This window comes from Anoplopoma fimbria, chromosome 4 (assembly GCF_027596085.1).
Source record: "Anoplopoma fimbria isolate UVic2021 breed Golden Eagle Sablefish chromosome 4, Afim_UVic_2022, whole genome shotgun sequence".
In the NCBI taxonomy this organism is placed as follows: Eukaryota; Metazoa; Chordata; class Actinopteri; order Perciformes; family Anoplopomatidae; genus Anoplopoma; species Anoplopoma fimbria.
The window spans coordinates 6,517,763-6,539,448 of NC_072452.1; the positions used below are offsets into that span (position 1 = coordinate 6,517,763).

A 21,686-nucleotide genomic window follows, 5' to 3' on the forward strand; every position below is an offset into this window, starting at 1 on the left:
AGCTTTTCAAAAAAATGAAAAAAAAATGCTTTCTGCGGACACCACATCATAAAAAAAAAAAAATCACATATTTACAGCCAATATAAAAAGGACAGGAATGACGCGCGTGCAAAACAGCATATCCAAAAGGAAACAAACACCACATGAAGGTGGAGAAATGTTTGAGTTTTCATGGAAAATATCTTCACTGTACAAAATAAGTCTGTAAGGCTGTACAACAGAATACATATTTACACGGTCTGTGGGCTCCTATAGGACATCTCTGAAATATATCTAAAATATACACTCTGTCACTGGGGCCAGGGCCTCCACACGGGATCCGGGACGTGCGTGCAGGCTGCCAGGGAGGAGAGCAGCTCCCTGGTGTCACAGTGGAGGTCAGTCCTCCGGGAGAGGGTCGGGGGAGAGATCCCGCTCTGGCAGTGCTGGTGAGCCTGATGCTGAGGAGAAGGAGCGGCCTGTGCCAGGTGGAGGTGTCCGGGGGATGAAGGGTGTGTCTGGAGCTCGGGAAGAGAAGCCTGAGCCGCCTGATCCCCGTCGGTGTGCTCCAGGTCCTGGCTCTTGCTGGCTATGAAGTGGCTGACCCTCAGCAGACAGGACCTCATGCCGTCATGGTAGCTGTGCTGGCGGGCGGATTTGGGTCTCTGCGCCCTGGACCTGGACCTGGACCTGGACCTGGACCGGGGCTCCATCTCCATCTCCCCGTCCTTCTCTGTCTGCAGGAAATTGATCACACTCTCCAGAATCTCTGCCTTCTCCACCTTTGGATTTTTCAGTTTCTAGAAGGAAAGGGGAAATGATTTTACTCACTACAAACTGGAAGCAGAGACTTAAATACAGCAACACTTATTAAACAGATATTAAACATAGATGTACGGACCTCATTGTGGGTGTTATCCAGCATCAGAAGCCTCAACGTCTCCAGACTTTGGTTGATCCGCTCCCGTCTGCGTTTCTCCATCAGAGGTTTGGGGACCTTGGGATTGAAAAGTAAGAGATCACAATTAGACATGTTAGACATTTGTTTCTCTCAGATGTTGGTGAGAAGAGCCGGAGTGCTGCTGCGTACCCTCCGGAGGCTCCTCGGTGTGTGGGCCTCTGGGGAGCTTAAGGCTTTCATGCTGAGAGTTGAATCCACGATGAGGAGACGGTTCCGTTCGGGCCCACATTGCAGTGTGTTGATATCCAGCAGATAGCCCCGCCCCCCGGGACACGCCCCCCGGGACACGCCCCCCGGGCACGCCCCCCGGGACACACACGGGACACGCCCCCACCTCCACTGAGCAGCCCGGGCCTTGACACTAAAAGGGAATTTAAATTTATTTCATCTAATCCTCTTCTTTTCCCTTCCTCGATACTAAACTGTAGTTTAAATACTAAACTGGAGTTAAAATACTAAACTGGAGTTAAAATACTAAACTGGAGTTAAAATACTAAACTGGAGTTTAAATACTAAACTGGAGTTAAAATACTAAACTGGAGTTTAAATACTAAATACTAAACTGTAGTTTAAATACTAAACTGTAGTTAAAATACTAAACTGTAGTTAAAATACTAAACTGGAGTTAAAATACTAAACTGGAGTTAAAATACTAAACTGTAGTTAAAATACTAAACTGGAGTTAAAATACTAACCTGAGTTAAAATACTAAACTGGAGTTAATACTAAACTGGAGTTAAAATACTAAACTGTTTAGTTTAAATACTAAACTGAGTTAAAATACTAGTTTAAATACTAAACTGAGTTTAAATACTAAACTGGAGTTAAAATACTAAACTGTAGTTTAAATACTAAACTGGAGTTTGAATACTAAACTGGCGTTAAAATACTAAACTGGAGTTTAAATACTAAACTGGAGTTAAAATACTAAACTGGAGTTTAAATACTAAACTGGAGTTAAAATACTAAACTGTAGTTAAAATACTAAACTGTAGTTTAAATACTAAACTGGAGTTAAAATACTAAACTGGAGTTAAAATACTAAACTGGAGTTTAAATACTAAACTGGAGTTAAAATACTAAACTGGAGTTAAAATACTAAACTGTAGTTTAAATACTAAACTGGAGTTTAAATACTAAACTGGAGTTAAAATACTAAACTGTAGTTTAAATACTAAACTGGAGTTAAAATACTAAACTGGAGTTAAAATACTAAACTGGAGTTAAAATACTAAACTGGAGTTAAAATACTAAACTGTAGTTTAAATACTAAACTGTAGTTTAAATACTAAACTGGAGTTAAAATACTAAACTGGAGTTTAAATACTAAACTGGAGTTAAAATACTAAACTGGAGTTTAAATACTAAACTGGAGTTAAAATACTAAACTGTAGTTTAAATACTAAACTGGAGTTAAAATACTAAACTGTAGTTTAAATACTAAACTGGAGTTTAAATACTAAACTGGAGTTTAAATACTAAACTGGAGTTTAAAATAAAGGGGAGCGTGTCTTGTGGTCTTTCACGGGGTTACAGTAATCTGTTAAAGGGTAGCCAGATCATAAAACACAGTTGATCTGACTTAAAGTTAGTGGTTTCATCCAGTTATTCACATACTATAGTACACGTCTGATGCAAAAAAAAAAAAAAAACCAGTCTCACTGGAACTGCATTACATGTGCATTTAATAATGATCTTAGTTGCATTGCTTCATTCATTTCAATCATTTTGCTTCACAAACATTTCAAGGAGGTTCTAGTGTAGAACAAATAAAACAAGCATGCTGCTCAAACATATGGGAATGTCTCAGTCACTGTCACCATACTGCTATTTCTACTATTGATTCAATCATAGGCCTGTATGATACTGTACTGATTTTTTTTATTCTTAGATTCTTTAAATATTTCTACAAATGTGATAATCAAATATAAAAAGGTGTCACTGGTGAAGCCCCTCACATGTCTCCACACAGGGCCGGCCTGGTGTCGGAGAGCCAAAATGCACGATTCACACCTAAACGCGTGTGTTGTGTAAAGGAGCCATGTTTGTGTTTACACCGACCCGGCTGATCCTTTGACCTCTGACTGGAGGAAACCGGGACCAGATAATGTTTTCTAAATGATTTCAGGAGTTTGAGTTTTTTTGGGGGGGGTTTCTTTCTCCTCCGCACTGCATCTATGGGCAGCCTGATCCCCATAATAGGCTAAAGTGTGGAGATAACACCGGGATGATCGGATCACGGGGATCCCGTAGATTAAGAGGCTTTTCACAGGCAACGACACTTCCGTTTCAAATCAAAGAGAGGGCGATTAGTGTCGGATGAGAGGTCACTGGTTACCCTGGGAGACATACTGGGAGAGGGCAGTCAGGGAAATCCCATTTATACCAGATGCTTTTCTTTATTTCTATTGTTTTTTTTAAATGTAATCACAATTTCCATTATATCTGTAGTGGCGATTCTTCCCCCCCATAGGAGTATAATGTATAGGAAGAGGAAACACATATTTCATGTATTTCACTAAGTGTGTGTATAAGATTAAAGCCTATAAATAAGCCTGTGATGGAAACTAATTAGTGGAAACGCGCCCTTTGGTGTGAGATAAATGGACCGGTGACTTTCTAATATCGTGACCCGTCGGGTGTGTCGACCACACTGACAAAAGAGGCGGACTGAAACGCAGCTGACGGGGCTGGGAACATGTAGAGAAAGCCAACAACTGCTTTGGTTTTTATTAGAGATGTGGTGAGAAGTCCAAACACCGGGCACCGTGCTGACCCGAGGCCACGCACACTTAACACTCAGGTGTAATAATCATCCTCACACTCCATCACATCAGCAGACACACGTGACATGCTCCCCTTTGGCCTCTGCGATGTAGTTGGTTTATCAAATGTATTTAGTATTTGATGCGCTTAACTGTAAATGGACATATGACAGAGTGTTGCATTTAAACATGTGTGATCTGTCAATCTGGGCTGTTTTTAGTAAAAAAACGACTTCATCATTGGGACCAGCCCTGCTCTCATCTCTCATTTGGTCTTTTTCAGCACTTACCCAAAGTGTGGATGTCTCACACGTCATAAAAAGTCCTCATAGCTGCCCGCTTTCTCACTTCATTTCTGTTCCCACGAGAAAAAAAAAAGTTTCCCATAGTCTCACTTCTGGGAGGCGTTAAAGGTCATCACAGAGCTCACAATACATTTAGCCTAATGAAATCAATAAGTGGTGTGTGAGAAGATGGCCATCCAGACTCATCAGATACAGCTTCAGTGTTAACTTCTTATGTCTGAAATGTGGTTAGGCAACCAAAAAGAGTCATTTAGGTTTGATAAACTATAAAACAAGGTCTGATGATGTCATCACTTGTTAAGATCCTCTATTAGTCATTAATATTGTTGCCTCTAATGTGTTGTATAAGTTATTTTAGAGATACTTCACTACCTGATCACTGTTTGTAATGAATAGAATCAATTGTATCAATTGCCCATAATAAAGTTAGGAGAGACCTTTTTTTGTTGTTGTCGTAGTGTCGTCACTCACACTTGTCAGCCAATCAGAGGCATCACGAGCTCTCCTTATAAAGGCCCGCAGGCGTCGGCAGGCTGTTTCACTGCTGCAGCCTCCTGACAGGACATTTGGACCAAACACTGCAACATGACCAGGAAACTAGAAAGCCCGATTCTGGAGGATGGCAGGAGTAGAAAAAGGGTAAGAACTTATTTATTTTTGTTAAGGTACCCTTTACAAATGTTATCTAAGAAATAATGCTTTATTAATGTTAAATAATCATTTAATAATCCTTTATAGAGCAGTTCCAAGCCATTAATTATATATATTTTTTGTTTGCTGGGTTTGTTGAGGAATTACTAACTTTATTAAACTGCAGGTATGATAACCAACAAGTTTTTTTTTTCACAACCTGGCAACCCAAGTTGGTCTAATGATATATGACCATAACTTCACCATATTCACACAATTTTATCTCTTTCCAGGTTCTCAAACCAGTCGTGGAAAAGAAGAGAAGAGACCGGATAAATCAAAGTCTGGCTGAACTTAGAAGTTTGCTGTTGAATCATACGTCTGATGCAGTGAGTCATATCAAACAAAATGCCATCATCCGTCTCTATGTATTTAAGGGGAATCATAACCTTACAATGATGAAATGTTTTTTTCCCCCTTTTTCCCTGTTATCGTCCCACAGCGGCTGGAAAATCCTAAACTAGAGAAAGCAGAGATTCTTGACCTGGCTGTGGAATATGTTCAGAAGTGGACAGATGGGAGGAAACAGAGAAAGGGTAAGTCAAACAAAGTAGTTCATTAACTCCTTTTAACTTATTACATTTTTTCATAAAAATCTTTATTTGTCTGCAGCAAATCAATATTTGAATCCTACAGCCCTGTTTTATCCCTCATCCTGGTGTCCTTTCTCTTTCTGCAGACTCTACTAACAGTCACATGAACCCTCATGTTCCTCCGGTAAACCTCCATCGCTCAGAGTCCAGTGCTCCCACTCTCCTCACCATAGAGAGTGCCGGTTTTCAGCAGTGTGTGGCCCAGCTGACCAGCTACATGCACAAAATCACACCAGCACAGAGAACAAGCCTCATCGAGGGGCTCAAACATCACTCAGAGGGCCAGCAGCCAAACAAAGCTAAACAGGACTTCCACCAGAGAGTGACGGAGACTGAGACGGCCAGAGGACCAGATGGAATAACAACGGATGTCATTTGCACATCTGAGAGGAAAGAGTTTCCATCTCACTCCCCATTTCAGCCACACTCTTGCTCCACGCCGTTCCACGACTACCTGTCCCCTCCTCCCTCCCCCTGGCTCTCCCCTTCTTTCTCCACTTATGCCACCTCTCCTCCTTTCCCGTCATTTGCCTCTCACTTCCAGTTCCCCCCCAACCTGTCACCTCTGTCCTCCAACACCTCCTTCTTCAGTTTCTCGCCCACAGCCTCTCACTCTGGCCCTCCTGCCCTCCACTGCCCCCCTCTCCTCACACTCAGATCCCCTCCACATCCTGCTCGGAGGGAGGGGTCAACAACAAACTGTTCTTCGACCATGTGGAGACCTTGGTTTTGATAGTGTGGCTCACAGACTGATAAACTGAGAACAACAGAGCCGCCTAGTGGGACCTAGCTGCAATCATTGGCTGTGGAGAGGATTCAATACTCTCCAGGCTGGAAATGTATAGTGTACATATTATTTAAAATTCCTATATTTTGTATTTTTCTTCTGAATAAAATTTGTGCTGAATCTAATCAGTCTCAGTGTGTACATTTATGTTCCACAGCTGCCTTTATAATATACACATGTGAGTCAGTGGTCATAGCAAAAGTATGTCTGAAACGTTAACTTTTCTTGGAACGAAATAATCACAGTTGTGGCCAAACACGGGTGTGCAGTTTAGTAATCAGGCATAACATATATGTTGTTCCAGATAATATATGTTTGGTATGTTTAATATCCTTAATTATATACCAGTTTAAATATATTTAAAGCGGTAACAGGCCTCCGACCCATAAAATGCAGTTTCCATTTATCAAAGAGTGACCTCAATATGAGTTATTTGACAGATTATAGAATTAAAATGTCATAAAAAGTCATAGTATGCTATAAAAAAATCATAAAAATATCAAAGTATATAGAATGACATTAAAAACATGATAAAGCATGCCATAAAATGTCACAAAACATATCATAGTACAATATGCTATATACAGTATTATATGACTTAAAGAATCATGATATATAATGTGTTAAAAATATATGGTAAAATATGCAAAAAGGCATATTATTGTGTGCAATAACAATTTAATTAAAACATGTCATATAGTAATTAACAGAATAAAGTATTTTTTGCCTCATATCTTTCTCTCCTCAAACACGTTTGTTAATGCATAAATATATATATAAGTCTCTATTCGCTCCTGTTGTCCACCCAGGATCCTCCAGCAGTGATGTCCAGGGTCCTGTCCCTCCGGTGCAGTGGGGTTCTTCCTGTGGCTGGTGGGGAGGTAATGGGTGAGGGTGCACCATGCAACAGGCTTCAGGGCTGGCCTGGCAGATGGAACCACTGAGTACCTGAAGTCAGAGGCATGAATATGTGGTGCTCAACTGCCCTGTGCTGCACCCTTAACCCAACGCACCCAGTCCTGAGCCACTGACTCTGGGCCAGCTCACGACTTTCTGTTGGCTGACCACACGAGGGCGCTGTTGAGAGGACAGCGGGGAGTCCTTCGGTTGCTAAACTGTCCACACACATCCACTTCCTTCAAGGTACTCTCATCCTAAACAAATCCATTTTGATTGATCTCTTTATAGAATTAATCTAGTGCTAAAACCATCAGCTGTCTACAATTTTAATTGTTTAAGTCATTAATCATGGACCATGTTTAATACAGTCTGGTTTCTTGAAATAGGAAGATTTGCTGTGTTTGCTGCTTTGTCATTGTAAATTTAATACCTTTGGGTTTTGAACTTTGCTTCTTGGGCAAAATTAGCAATTTGTTAATGTCACCTTTGGCTAGGGGAAACTCTAAGGGCTATTTTTTTTACATTTTCTTTTTATTTACTTTTTTCGACAGACTATACAATGACTTTTTTTATATGCTACACTATGACTTCTTCATGACTTTTTGCAACCTACTATACTATATATTTTTTGGACATACCATACTATGACAATTTTTTCAACATGCTATACAATTACTTTTTTATGACTTTTTTACGACACGCTATACTTTGACCTTTTCATGACTTTTTTTAAACATACTAAACTATAACTTTACATTACCCTTTTTCAACTTACTATAGTATTACTTTTTTATGACTTTTTAGGAAATACTATACTATGAGTTTTTTCAGCCAACAATGCAATTCATTTTTTTGACATTTTTTGGACATGCTATACTTAGAAACTTTTTATGACTTTCCTAAACATTCTATACTTTGACTTTTTCCAACCTTTTATACGATGAAGTATTTGTGACATTGTTTCGACATACATAGAATTTTTCATGGCTTTTTTCAACATACTAAGCTCTTTTGGACAAACCATACTATGACTATGACTTTTTTTTCAACATGCTTTACCTTTTCATGACTTTTTTTAAACATACTAAACAATGTCTTTACATTACTCTTTTTCGACTTACTAGAGTATACCTTTTTTTCCTAAATACTATACTATGGTTTGTTTCGAAATACTATAGTAGTTTTCATGACTTTTTTCCACATGCTATACTATTTCTTTTTCATAACTGTTTTCAACCATTCATATATGACATTTGTTGTGACAGTTTTCGACATACTTAGACTTTTTCGACAAACTATATGATTACTTTTTTTGTCATACTATTCATTGACTTTTGTTTGACTTTTTTGACATACTATACGCTAACTTTTTTATGAATTCTGTAAAAAAATCATACTATGGCTTTTTTTATGACGTTTTTCAACATACTATATTATGACTTTTTTTATGTACTGTACTATGAATTTCATGATTTTTTCAACCTTCTATACAATTCATTTTTTTGTGACTTTTTCCCGACGTACTATACGACAACGTTTTCCAATAACTTAATAACAAATTCATCAACATATTATACCATGACTTTTTTCCTCATACTAGACTATGACTTTTTAACCATGGTTGCAACTTCAAGGTAGAAATCAACATTGTTGCAATGCACCTTTAATGCATCACAAGGCTATAGCTGTTCCACTAACCAAAGATAGTAGCTATCTTAGCAATTAGCGTTAGCTAGCGATTAACTAAGCATTAACAATCATTTTACAACATTATTACAATGATACAGTATGCACCAAAGTAGGTTGGACAAACTAGACAACAATCTAATAATGAAAAGTATCTGCACTACACAGCTAAGTATGGGGTTCTACTATCTCCTCACAATGGCTGACAACTACTAACTTGGCAAAGAACAGTTTCAAACACCTACTTTAACTGGCCGGACACTGTCTCCCTCACAGCTGGGATCCTGATAATAGAACATACTATACGGTTGGCATATGGAAGCAGTCATAAATATAAGACTACTTATGTGACTACTTATGTGGCGTTTCATACCAAGAGAAGGGATGTCCAGCAGAAATGAAATTGACCGCAGTTAGGACTCTCCATTGGGTTTTTATTTGTACCACATTAGCAACTAATGTGGTACAAATAAATAAGCAAGCATTTGTGCTCCCCTTGGGAACAACATGCTATCGTTACACTTCTAAAATATGGGGTTGTAGCAGAGTTAGTTTGGAAAGACTAAATGTATTTATAGACAATCTTTGGTTCCATTAACCCTATATTTCACATGGATTACTATAATATTATGAAGACCAACCAACTGCCTCAGGATTTACAATCACCTCCTGTTCATCAATAAGCCCCTTACAAACAACTTGAGTAGCTCATAAGGTCTATACAGTCGCTGCATAACTGGAACACCTGTCACACTGTTCTATAGAGCGGGTGGAGATAAATTAGGCTGAGAAAACAAATATTCATTAGCAAGCCATTAGCATTTTAACTGTGGAGAATGTGCTCTACAACATTTTGACTGCTATTGTGCTTTGTGCACCCCATTCTCATCTTTTGCACATTATTCTCTACAAACCCAAGCTTTATTTTGTGCTTACAAATTAGTTTCTGTTCATTGTTCATTGTCTACAAGACTGACTATATAAATAGAAACATGAATAAATAATTAGATGTATTCTTTTTTTTATTTATTCTAGTCTTTCTAGTCTTTGTGTGTAACTTTGTGTGCCAGCTGTGAAATTATAAGCAAAGTCAGTAATAAACTAAATCGTATTACCATCCACATCGCAGGTTCTGAGTTTGAAATGAGTTCAGAGGTTAAGATGTTTAGTTTATGACCAACAGAGGGCAGCATTGACAAAGTCGTGTCATGCAGCATCATTGTCATTTGGGCCAAATAGAGGATGCCATTGAGCTATTCCATCAGTGATAAGCCCAAATGTATGATCATCATTCTTCTCTCTTCTTCTGTCTCTCGATGCTCAACCCAAACTAAATCTGATAACCAAAACTTTAAGACAAACTCTGAATATCTTCAGCAGGGCGGCATCAAAAGGTTGGCTTTAGTTAACAGAATTCATCACATGATAGAACATGTCTTTGGATAATGGTTATCTTTCCCCCCCCTCTCTACTCGTCTTTGCACTGAAGAATCTCTCTCTATGCCATTAGCTATGAGGTGGCCATTGTTCCTTGTCAGAAAAATGAGAGGGCAGGCACATCACTGGGAGCTTGATTCACCACCACACTGTCTCTCTGTGTTTTGATCATTCTGCACAGACATATGAGAGCAGAGAAGGTCGCTCACGCCGGAGAAGACGATTGCTGCGGCAAGGCACATAATTAATAGGTTAAGAGATCGCCCCTTGATGTGACCTGACAATGGTTGAAAACGCTTCTTGGCGTTTTTTCAGGACACGCTGATTAGAGCTGATCCTGTTACCCTCTTTAATCACTGTTTTTGTTTGCCATGAATGTACCCATGCATTCCTGATTTGGAAAAGCTAAAGACGTTGTGCTATGGAGATGTCAGGGGTTTGTCATGGCCTGCGGAGAATCTGTTTATACCTTTGTGTAGGTGCATTTAAAAAAAACCAAAGAAAAAACCTGTGCACCTTGAAAGCATACAAACAAAGAGCAAGAGTGCCCAGGACAGGTGCTCCTCAGACCTCTCACTTCATGTCTGACTCGATTCACCTAAACTAAATACTTCTGGTGTACCTTGATTCAGTAGTTCTTTTTACCGTGACAATCTAACCTAATAAATCTAAATTTCCTCTGAGATTCTCAAAGTTAAATTTAACTGACATTTCTGGTCTCCTTTCCTTATTCCACAGGTCTTAACCAGTTTGTATTTAAGTCCAATAGCACAGGGTTATCTTACACAGAGGGTGGAAATAACTTCTCTTGCCAACATTTACATAAGTGCACAGATCCAAGACCATTTAAAACTAATTCAGACACTTTAACCTACTTCCAGATTAAGACAAGGTGCCGTGGGTTGGATTACAATTCAAGGAAAAGTGTTTACATTCAGTGTGACGCCTTATATTTGTGAAGCGAAAGGAAATGATTTAGATTCACGTGTGGTAGTACATATACAATCATGTATAACATTATGCACACTTTCCTTAGTAACTTGTAATGTGTCAAATGTGAATAACCAGATGATAAACTGTCCAATCTGTTTTTCTGTCTAATAAACTGTCTAATGAAATGACTGTGAATTATTTTGAGGTTGAGTCAGTTTGTTTAACTAAGCTTGATCTTGGACAGTGCATGGACACAGTGCTTTCTATGAGTCAGATTTAAGGACCGCTGCAGACTCAGTCAGCATCCCTAGTAGAGGAGGACTCCTCACTCAGATCGCATGTCAATACTCAAGAATGTAGATCTGTCACTACCCACAACTAAATATAATTTTTCCTCCCTTTCATTTCTCTCTCTTTCCCTCTCTTTGCTTGGCTCTTTGAAGTAATAGTGAAAGGATCCCAGACTGTAGCAAATTACCTGAGGACTGAAACATTTTTGACATAAGTCCTGAGAGACGGGGCGAGCCACTTTTCCTGGCGGCCCCTTTGCCGTTTTTAATCTGGGGCTGAGGGAGACAGCAGCGCTGACAGAATGATGGGACAGCTGGACATGCTTCCAAGCCGGTAGCAACGGGCAAAAGAAAAGCCAGGAGAAGGGCCACTGCAGACATCTCAGCACGGAGCCAAGAACTCAGGACAGCAGACAGAAGCAGGATGGAGAATGGCGGGTGTGCAGAGGACATCCACCTCCTCCATCATGACTTAACAGCTGGTTTCTCCAGTCATGGAGGATGTAATTGTAATTTCCATATGTTAACCCCCCCCCAAATTTTTTTTTGATTTGTTTTAGTCTTATTTTGGGCACAAGGTTCCTTAGCTCTATGACAATTCAATACAGGTATATAATGAATGTATATGTTATATATGACTAGTTCATTTATTTTTTGGCCAGGCTAGCACTATTGCTTCTGTCCAAACTCAAATAACTTAAAAACTATTGAGATTGTCATTAAATTTTGTAGAGACATTTGTAGTCCCCAGGGGATGAATCTTACTCACCTTGACTTTTTTATCAAGTGCCATCATAAGGTCAAAATGTCCATTGGTCCAAAAGATTTTTGAACAAACCCCTGCAAAACAAATTACATCCACATCAACCTCAGCTGTACTTTGCTCTTGGTGCTAATTAGCATATGTTAACATGCTAACATGTTAGTAAGCTAACATGAACATGTAAGTAAACTGACAACAGCATTTAGCTCAAAGCACCACTTTGCTAAGTACAGGCTCACAGAGCTGCTAGCACGGCTGTAGAACTTGTGCTTGGTCTTAACATTGCATACTTCTGTACCTACAGTTAATATTTTGAGTTCACACTGCAAGTTCACAAATTACAGTAACAAATCATTTCTTGTTTATTTGGTTAAAAAAGTTAAATAACCAAAGTTTTCAGGAAGTAACTACGCACAGCTAATACCACTGCATATAACCCCCATAAAACCACAGTATGTGGTTTTTATACTTTGATTCTGTACAGATTATACAATTAAGATCTAATGTTTTAATTGGTGAGCTTTAGAGATGTCGTTAGACCGATTTTGTTACCCTCAGAGAGTGAGGCTGGCTGTAAGTTTACCGGCTGGTGGTATATTCACTGTACAAATATGAGAGTGGTATTGATCTTTCCGGGTATATCTCGGCATGAAAGTAAATAGTGTATTTCCAAAAACGTGAAAAAAACGTGAAAAAAGACATTTGACTTCAAACAAAGAAATAAAGAACAGGAAATGAGAGGTCATTAAATAAAGCTCTTTGGCGGACAAAGACATCGGAACATCCCCAAATCTCTCCAGGAGCTGATTGTCTCGGCAAACATGCTTAAAGCAGACAGGAAGTAACTTGAGCCAAACAGGAGGGAATCAAATCAGACATCGCTAGCTTGCTTTTCAGGGCAGGACAATTATATTTGACATAAGGCGCTTTTCACTCATGCATCAGTGCTCTCCACTTTCATGGGCTGCTATCACATTGGTCCAGTGGTTTGCCTTTCTTCCTCTCAATTTTACGAAGTCATTTTGCTGGAGATGATGAACAATGGCAGCCTTTTCAGAGATTGTATAACCTTTTCCTCCTGAGGGACCCCGCTGCAATCAAGTATGCGAGAGTGTATTGTCATTCTCTTTGATTGCGCCGTCCAAATTGTAACCTTTGCTGCACTGCTTAGAGATATCTTTAGATTCAAAGTGCAATTAATTGTCAGCGTGATCTGATCTGAAATCGGGTCTCTATTGGCTTCATCTATTAGCCACATTTTTTGCCAATTTGTTAATTTGGGGTTTAACAGAAAAGTATCAGGAATCAAGCCTTGCCTGTGTGTCTGCCGGGGCCTTCCTGTGTTTTGTGTTTGGGCTCTGGAGCTGTCTACCTTGTGTCTGGGAACATGCATCCTCCTCAGCCTTTGTGACCCTGTCTTCCCTCCCCCTTGGGTGGGCTGTGACCCTGCTAGCCTGCAGCTACCGCAGGTTACAAACTCTCACCCTGGAACGCTTGTAATCCCGGGGATGTACTTCAGTACACTTTATGCTCTTTGCCCCTTTCTAAAATTCGGTAAGAACCTCACAGGTCACAGGTCATGGTACCAAACAGAAGCTGCAGATAAAAATAGCAACTGATACACAGGTCATCTAAAAATACTAGCTCCTGTCCATTCTCATTTAGAGAATACTTTGTTTTGCTGGCAACCTTTTGGGAACTTTTGACATTTTGTCCTGGTGTCACCAGAAACAGGAGTGGGAGGCCGTTTTGTCCGCAGAAAAAGAGGCTAGATGATGTAGATGTTTTTTTTTTCCTCGTATGTAACCTCATACTGCTGAGAAAATGTCAGAGTGCAGGAGAGAGTGTGTGGACATCAGATTCTCCGGGCCCTTAAGGGGCCCCCTGCACTGACGAATGGAGCAGTCTGTACTTATCTCTACCGTGTAAGAATTCCACTGGGAAGTGCAGCGTCCGAAGCCAAGCCTTTCAAACAATGTAGAGCACACTTAAGAAAGGTCTAAAATTAGTCTCATTTGCAGTTGTGTTTCATTTTGTATTATCGTTTAATTTACAATAGTCGTGTCATATTTAACGGTGAAGTGGAGATAAAGGGTGGGTTAAAAATAACAGGTACCTTGATGCACATTTCCCAAATGGTTCTAAATTTACCACCACAGGACACAATCTATAATCAGAAACTGATGTTCTTCTAGAATTGACTCTAATCTAAGAAGGAACAAACAAATCAAGCAAGCATTCAAAATATTTCGAGACTTCTCACTCACACATTACGAGCATGGAACATTTTTTATTGAGGCTTCACAAGCTGACACCTGGCAGCGCTGGAGCAGATGAGCAGAGTGTTCTCTGTCTTGGGAAGTTGGGGTTTCCCGTTGTGGCTCCATGCAGGAACAAGTACCGAACAAGAGCTACGATAAAAGAGGAAATTACATACCTTCACTGCCAAATACCAGCACTCTTCTCTTCTCTGTGCTGGCACTCATTATTAACAGCACAGTGAACGGTACAGAGGTGGCCCACTGATCAGTCGCTGACCAGATAGCACTGACGCTCTAGGGATGGCAAACAAAAGACATTTCCTTTAACATCAGCACACTAAACTAAGCAGGTGAACATGGTAAATGCCACTCGAACAGAACGTCCTTGTACTTTTTGCTTGTACTGAAAACTAGCTACGTTTCCAACAGAAAAATGGCATCCAAAATATAAGTGCAAATAATGTTATGGACACACATTTTACTGTGTTTTGCCTGACTTGGTCATTCAGCTGTATTTATTCAAGCCAGAATATACAGCCTAAAAAATTCTGAGGATGCGGCTGCATGACCCATGCAAGAGGATATGGACACTCCGGGCTCACAATGCATCCTGGTACATGTATGCATTGTCGGCACAGTTCTGCGAGCGAGAAAAAAATACTTATTTCTCTGTCAATAGTATGCACTGAGGAATTTATGCTTTAATTGACTACGAATACCATCAACACTGATTGGACATCTACATACAAGGTTGCAGAATTTTTGTTTGACATAAGCATTTAAGCATTGTCTCTGTGAGCATGTTAGCAGTTAGCAGTTGTTTTCCTTGATAAGTACGTCACAGAAGATGCGGATATCAAATATATTTTTTTAAGATGAGGATTTTCAGGTTTGTACTCCTCTCAGGGAAGGCCTGCAACCTCTCTCACGTTAATGTTTCCATATCTGTGGCTGATACTTATCTAGTGATGTCTGGAGGCATCATCACAGCACATGCTAACAACATCATATTAGAGATTTGCTGACACTGATGCGTCAACTGCTGAAGTATTTGTGTGCCTCTCATAATGTTATTATACATTTTTAATTTTTTTTTATTTCTTATGCAGAATTGCACACCAGAAAATGCAACAGCGTGTGGATGTTTCCTCTTAAATCTTGTTGTGTTCATCTGCAAATGCACCCTCTTCCAGCTTTAGGGACATTTAAGAGATGAGCACGCTATCTCCTCCTAAGAAGTGTTGCGTGAGACGATGTGTGTGTAGTTTATCAGAGCTTTTCTTCTCTCTCTTTTCATCCAGCTCCATATTTGTTAGTCCTTCATAAAACAAAGATGCCTCCTCTTGAATAAGACTGCTTATCTTTCATTCAGACTCCCCCCTCTATTTTCACTGTGGTCCAAATGCGTGGACCACCAACCTCCCATCTCCGAGAGGACTAAAGGTGGGGAGATATGATGAAACAGACAAGATTCGGCTCAAAGCTACGGGACGTGGTGGTACTTTGTCTGGCCCATCTAGATCGCTCTGATAGGGTGTCACGATAAGTAACATGAAAGTACCCTGTCATCAGCTTTTTTCTTTTCCTCTTTTCTTCCCTACAACATCACGGCAGGGAGAAGCCTTCATGATGCAGATAATAAACAACACTTTTGCATGTTACTGCTGTTCGGACGTAAAAATAAATTTCAAAAAGACTGTGCTGACGTCTGCCCCCCTAAATGATCGACTGCATTGGCTGTTGGGTTGTCGTATCCATCACAACCATATACTGGTGCATATTCTCCATTAAATGGTCCCTTGACAGCTCATAGCTTGGGGCTATCAGTAATGTTTTATTATCGATCTGATTTCAGCTGATTCCAGGAGGCCCTGAGTTTCTGTGCCAGGCTGGAACTCGGGGCCTCCCAGGCTGAGATTTGTGAGTTGCAGTGAGGTCCTGAGCTGCAGCACCAGCTGATTTACTCTCCCCGTCTTCACCCTTAAAACAGCTTTTCTTCAAAGCTGGCTAATCTTACTTTATCTGTTTTCTAACAGGAGTGCTGCAGTTCCTTTTGGTAAATCAATCTATTTTTTATAGCTAATAAGTCTTACCTCCACATATCATGAGAGATATGTGGAACCTCCCTGATAATGGAAATGAATGACATTTTGTTCGTGGTGCTTACAGTGTTAATAAAAGATCAAACTGTCAAAAGTTTTCATTGAAACTACTTTGTACAAAATAGATATTTCAAAGTAACCGCGGCATTGATTCTGAAAAAACACATTGCTGTTGAAACATTTTTCAAGGCTGTGAGCAACACGAATGAAACTCTGCTCACCTGTATGTCGAGGAGGCTGAAATCTCAGACTTGAATATCTCACAACCTGAGTCAACCAGGTAGCACATGGATGTGTAAAAAAGAAATGGTTTGCTAAATTGTTAATCGTACAGCTACATGAGGTGACGATATGTCTGGAATGTTTTGTTTACAGCCTGTTGCACTGCCCCCAAATGGCCCCAAAAAAACCCAATATTAAAAATAAGAGTAATTTTAAGGTACAACTGCTTTATACTTCTACTCTTATTCGGAAATCAAATTAGCACTTTTTACTCCACTACATTCATCTTAGGTTACAAGATTATATACAGAAAATACAATAACAAATATAAGGCATTGTCATAGAACTCATAAAGGGGCAACTCTGCACAATGAATACATTACATCCAATATTAAACATATTATGTGGATAATCTTACTGTAAATATGGAGAATTTTAGCATGTAATGGACTATTTTTGGACAGTGGTAGTGCTACTTAAGTTAAGCTTTGGAATACTACTTCTGCCACTGAATCAATAAAACCAGAAATATCTGCATGGCTGATACCACAGAGGTATGTGAGCATTTCTCTTTTTTTAAGCGTAATTTGGGTGTACTGACGTTTCAACATTTTTCTATTCAGGTGCACCAACGATGATGGATAAAAGGACACATTATGGGCTTCTCAGTACAGCCACTTCTCACTGTCCTTGGGAGCCTGGCACAAAAGTTCCCCTTTGGCTGCACCTTCACTATCATTAAAAACAACCTCTATTCCACACAGTCCTTTTAAACATCACTATGAAAATAAACTATTTCTAAGAACTGTAGTGTCTGCACTGCTTGTGTTTTACTTTAATAAATGCATGTGCATGCTTACAATCCTTATAACATTTCCAGTTCTCAGAATGACAGCTTGCTTGTTGACACAGCAGAAGCTGAATGAATGTGTAACGTCTGCCGCTCTGCAGACATCTAAACTGGCTCCTATCAATGCTGTTATGATTACACTCTGCATCCTTCTGGGTCAGACCAAAGGAATGAGGTGGTCCCTGTGAAAATAAACATTAACAGCGAGATGTATTACACCCGATTGTAAAACATCCACCAATGACAACATAAACCCTCACCTATCTTCCTTCAGGGCCCGGGATTGTAACTGCTATTGTGATTGGTCACCACAGGTGAGGCATGTTGAGGAAACGGCATGCCTTTCTCCTCCCAGAAAACTGTCTTTGTTTGCCTCTGACAGGGGGAATGTGCGGCTAAGCATCGATGTGGCACTTTGAGCGCTTGAAATGAGTCCCCTGTATTTTCCTAATGTGCACAGAGAGGCACTTTGATCCTCCCGAGCAGGAGAGGGTGTCAACTATCTGAGAGAAGCTTGTCCCGGCTTATTTCTCTTAAAAGGTAACTACAATTCATTTTTCTGTTTGGCCGCATGAGCCAAGACAGAAGCTGAACAAGTCAAATATTTGATGCATATTTTACTTCTGAATCCTGAAACTTCTATTTTCTTTTCACAATCAAATCATGCCGTGTGTTTCTTTGTCCCAACATTGTTTTTGGTTTCATAACACAGAGACCTGACCTACCTAGCAGGCAAAAGGTTTCTGATCACCTTACAGATAAGTTTCAATTCAATAAAAATCACACCTGGGTTGGTGAAGGAGCAGAGTCAACCAGACAGAAAGACAGCAAACATTAGTGTGTGAATAATATGGCCCTCCACTCATACACTGGAACATTTGAACGACTCCCTAAACTATTCTGCCGGGACTTGAGACTTTGAAGTCTAATTTCTGCCCACTGGAGCAGACAATAATAACATCTTCTTGGTCGAGGCAGGGGAAATGAACTTGTGGACGCACAGGTGAAACTCTAGAAAGCTTGAATATGATATTTCCTGTGTGTGCAGCTACTCTATTCTTGTCCAGATCTGTATGACGATAAGTTACTGGGACGTGGAGAGGTATGCATGCCTGCTGAGCAGGAGGAAGAGGAGGAGAAAGTGTCTTTGATAACCCCCAGTGTCCAACAACTGCTGATCTTGTTATACCAATTACTGGAGGGTGAAGATTTTTCTCAAATATTCTTGAGGATCCCTTTAGCCTTTATCTAGGCTACTCTACAGTTCATCACCATTATGATTCCTCTCGGGAGGCTAAGCTAGTTGATGCTTGCCTTCTACTAGGGAAATCACTTTTATTAAATCTCACATTTGCAGATTTAGTCCTGAAATGTGGTGAGACATTAAATTCAGTTTCCTCTCTCAAAATGATACTCTTTTTCCTGCTAATGCATGCTGGTCAACACATGAGCATGCAAGCTAATTTTAGCATGTAGCTCAAAGCACTGCTGTGCATCAGTACAACTTGACAGAGCTGCTACCACGACTGTAGACTCTTTGTCTATATTACTTATTAATTGTCTTATAATTAGAGACTGAAGTTGCTCTCAACTATGCGATTGTATTTGCTCAAACACTGTGAAAAACTTTCAATATCCATAAAAGTGACCTTAAAACTGTGTTAACTACATTATAGGAACGGCATTGCATGCTTATAAAATGAAAAGTATTTGTACAAAAGTTTCTTTTGAAGGGTGTATCTTCTTCAAGTCTTTCATGACTCTCTCAACTTATCACCTTCTGCAGCTTTTTGCTCTGGTTTTTCATGTCTTTGATACTGGGTGAAATGCAGGCTTTGGGAAGATAAAGGCCTGTTTGAGGCGCAACTGATTAACCTCTGAATCTGTGATAATCTGGAAGAAACTAGCTGCCATAAGCAGGAGGTTTGGAGTGATTTTGACTGATATAGATTGGGTTATAAGAAGTTCTCTCCAGATTTTATTTGTGGTATATAGTCTTGTGAGCTGCCTCTGTAGTAGAGTGATGTGTTTTTCCTGGCCAGGGGATTTCCTTCTTCCAGAAGCACTTAAGGTTATTACTGTGGAGGAGGATCTGATCTCTGCAGCAACGCCTGTTTGAAGTTCCCCACAACATTTTACACTGTGAACACTACCAGAGATCACAGTGAGAACTCATTCACTGAAAAGTCAATCATATCTCTTTTCATTTGATAAATGTCTATTTTAAATGTGCTACAAGGTTACAATCATCATGACATCTGTGTAAACTGTCTGAATGCACTTTCCACCTTTTACATAATCACAAACATACTTAATGTATAAGTGATTACTGGTTGAATGCAGAGATTTGAAATGTAACAGATTACCCTATTGAGTCATACTGATTTCTCTGAAGTGGTTGTCTCAGACTCCTTTCTGTTCTCCAAAACAACTGGGACTCAAGCGGCACTCTTGGATCATTTGTGCCTCTTAACTCGCCGGGGCTTGTAATGTTTAGCCCTGTGATTTATACGATGTACCTATGTAAGAGTCACAGATTAATGTACAGTATGGCAAAGCCCTGTTTAAAATCCGTGTGGAGAATATCCCTCAATCAATTTAGCACATATAAAGACAAGAAAAAACTGAAATATTGAATAACAACGGTATCAGATTGTTAAAATAATGGTGGAATGTGTATAAAAATGACCTTGCATGTCAAAATTGAAAATATGGAGTAAAACATGCTGTCGACCACATGTTGACTTGGATTTTAATATCTGATATGCGTTATAACAAACATCAGAGAGATTCTAAATGCCGGTTTATTTACTTCTGGAAATTCTGGTGTCGCATTGGCTCTCTGTGGAGGAAAATGTTTTTTTGGCCACAGAGAAAGTTTTTGTTGCAGTACAGTAGTTTACCACTGGGATACATTGGCAGCAAAGCTAAGTTGCTTCGTCTTACTCAGCACTAATAGAGTTATTATGATTCCAACTGCTTTTCTTGGCAAGGCAGGCCCTGCGTACCATTCAAGCACTGGTATTTGCCAGGCATTCCTTCTTGCCAAGGTACCAGTAGCCTGATTTATTCAAGTCATATACCCCGTCCAACGAGCTATCAAGACCCTAACTACTCAAGGTCAACGGCCCAACCTTAACCAATAGTCTCTGACTCAAGCAGCTACGCAGGGCAGGTCTTGCCAAGAAAGGCATTGGGATTCATAATTCCACCCACTGAAATTAGCTCCATGTTGTGTTCCCATTCATTTTGTTGATGAATAATGGTTTATTTAAAGAAACTTGAAATGAAGGGAAATGAAATGTGCCTTTATCACGTCTTGTGGCATCAGTGGGCGCCGTTCTGCAAAAAAAGTGACATAGTCTTGCTTTAAACCCTGAAGACATTCATATATTTACCGTAACCATGTAAATGAAATTGCTGCAGTAATCTCAAACAACAAAATCGCATCACAACCAAATTGCAAATCCTTCCAGCATAAATTGTTATTTATTTGACTTCAGCCTAGTTTCACATTAAGCTGCTCTCAAGCAGAAAAACAATTAAAACAAGGCCTATTTGTCTTGACTATTGATCTCTATTGATCTCCTGCAGACATTACTACATCATTTGTTTGGCGCACAGTGCTCACACTGAGACACACTAAAAGCTATTACAATGAGTGACTGATTTGAAAGCTGAATCAGTTTTGGCAACTGTCTTTGATGTTCCACATGCATCAGATTTGTGGGAAACACCGCTGCATGCTCGAAGCCTCTCTGCAGGATTAAGCAGTCAATCAAGCTGTGGAAAAGTTTTCCCAAGTGCTCCTGTTATTACCTCAAATCAAGCAGTTGCTGTTTTGAATGAGAGAATAACAAACAACATCCTTTTCATGCCTGTAAGAATGTTCTGTGGTCACAGACAGGAATAATTTGTGGCATTTTGCAGGTTTTGGACATTTGCCAAAACCTGGCATTTCATCTGCCACTGTGAGCTAAACGTATATTGGGTTCAAATGAGCTGAAATGGGCAATAGACGTGCAAGGTTTCACGGTAAATTCTTCTTGCGTATCGTTTTTCCCTCCCATGTCTTTAAGTCGCTCGCTCTAAGCCCTCTTTTCTCTCTTTCTCCCCTTGTTTTGTTATTTTACCTGGAGGTGCAGGTGTGAAAGGGTGAGGC

General features: G+C 39.8%; 2 protein-coding genes across 2 annotated transcripts; one reads left to right on the plus strand and one right to left on the minus strand.

Moving 5' to 3' along the window:
- Positions 1-290: 290 nt before the first annotated feature.
- her5 (hairy-related 5) lies at positions 291-1,126 on the minus strand. Its single transcript, XM_054598223.1, has 3 exons — positions 1,070-1,126; positions 881-976; positions 291-779 (listed from the first exon to the last, which is right to left on the minus strand). Exons 1-3 carry the CDS (start codon positions 1,118-1,120, stop codon positions 291-293), a joined length of 636 nt encoding a protein of 211 aa, XP_054454198.1. The 5' UTR covers positions 1,121-1,126.
- A 3,469-nt stretch (positions 1,127-4,595) lies between these two features.
- Positions 4,596-6,026, plus strand: her11 (hairy-related 11). Its single transcript, XM_054598225.1, has 4 exons — positions 4,596-4,649; positions 4,934-5,029; positions 5,143-5,236; positions 5,380-6,026. Exons 1-4 carry the CDS (start codon positions 4,596-4,598, stop codon positions 6,024-6,026), a joined length of 891 nt encoding a protein of 296 aa, XP_054454200.1.
- Positions 6,027-21,686: the final 15,660 nt, after the last annotated feature.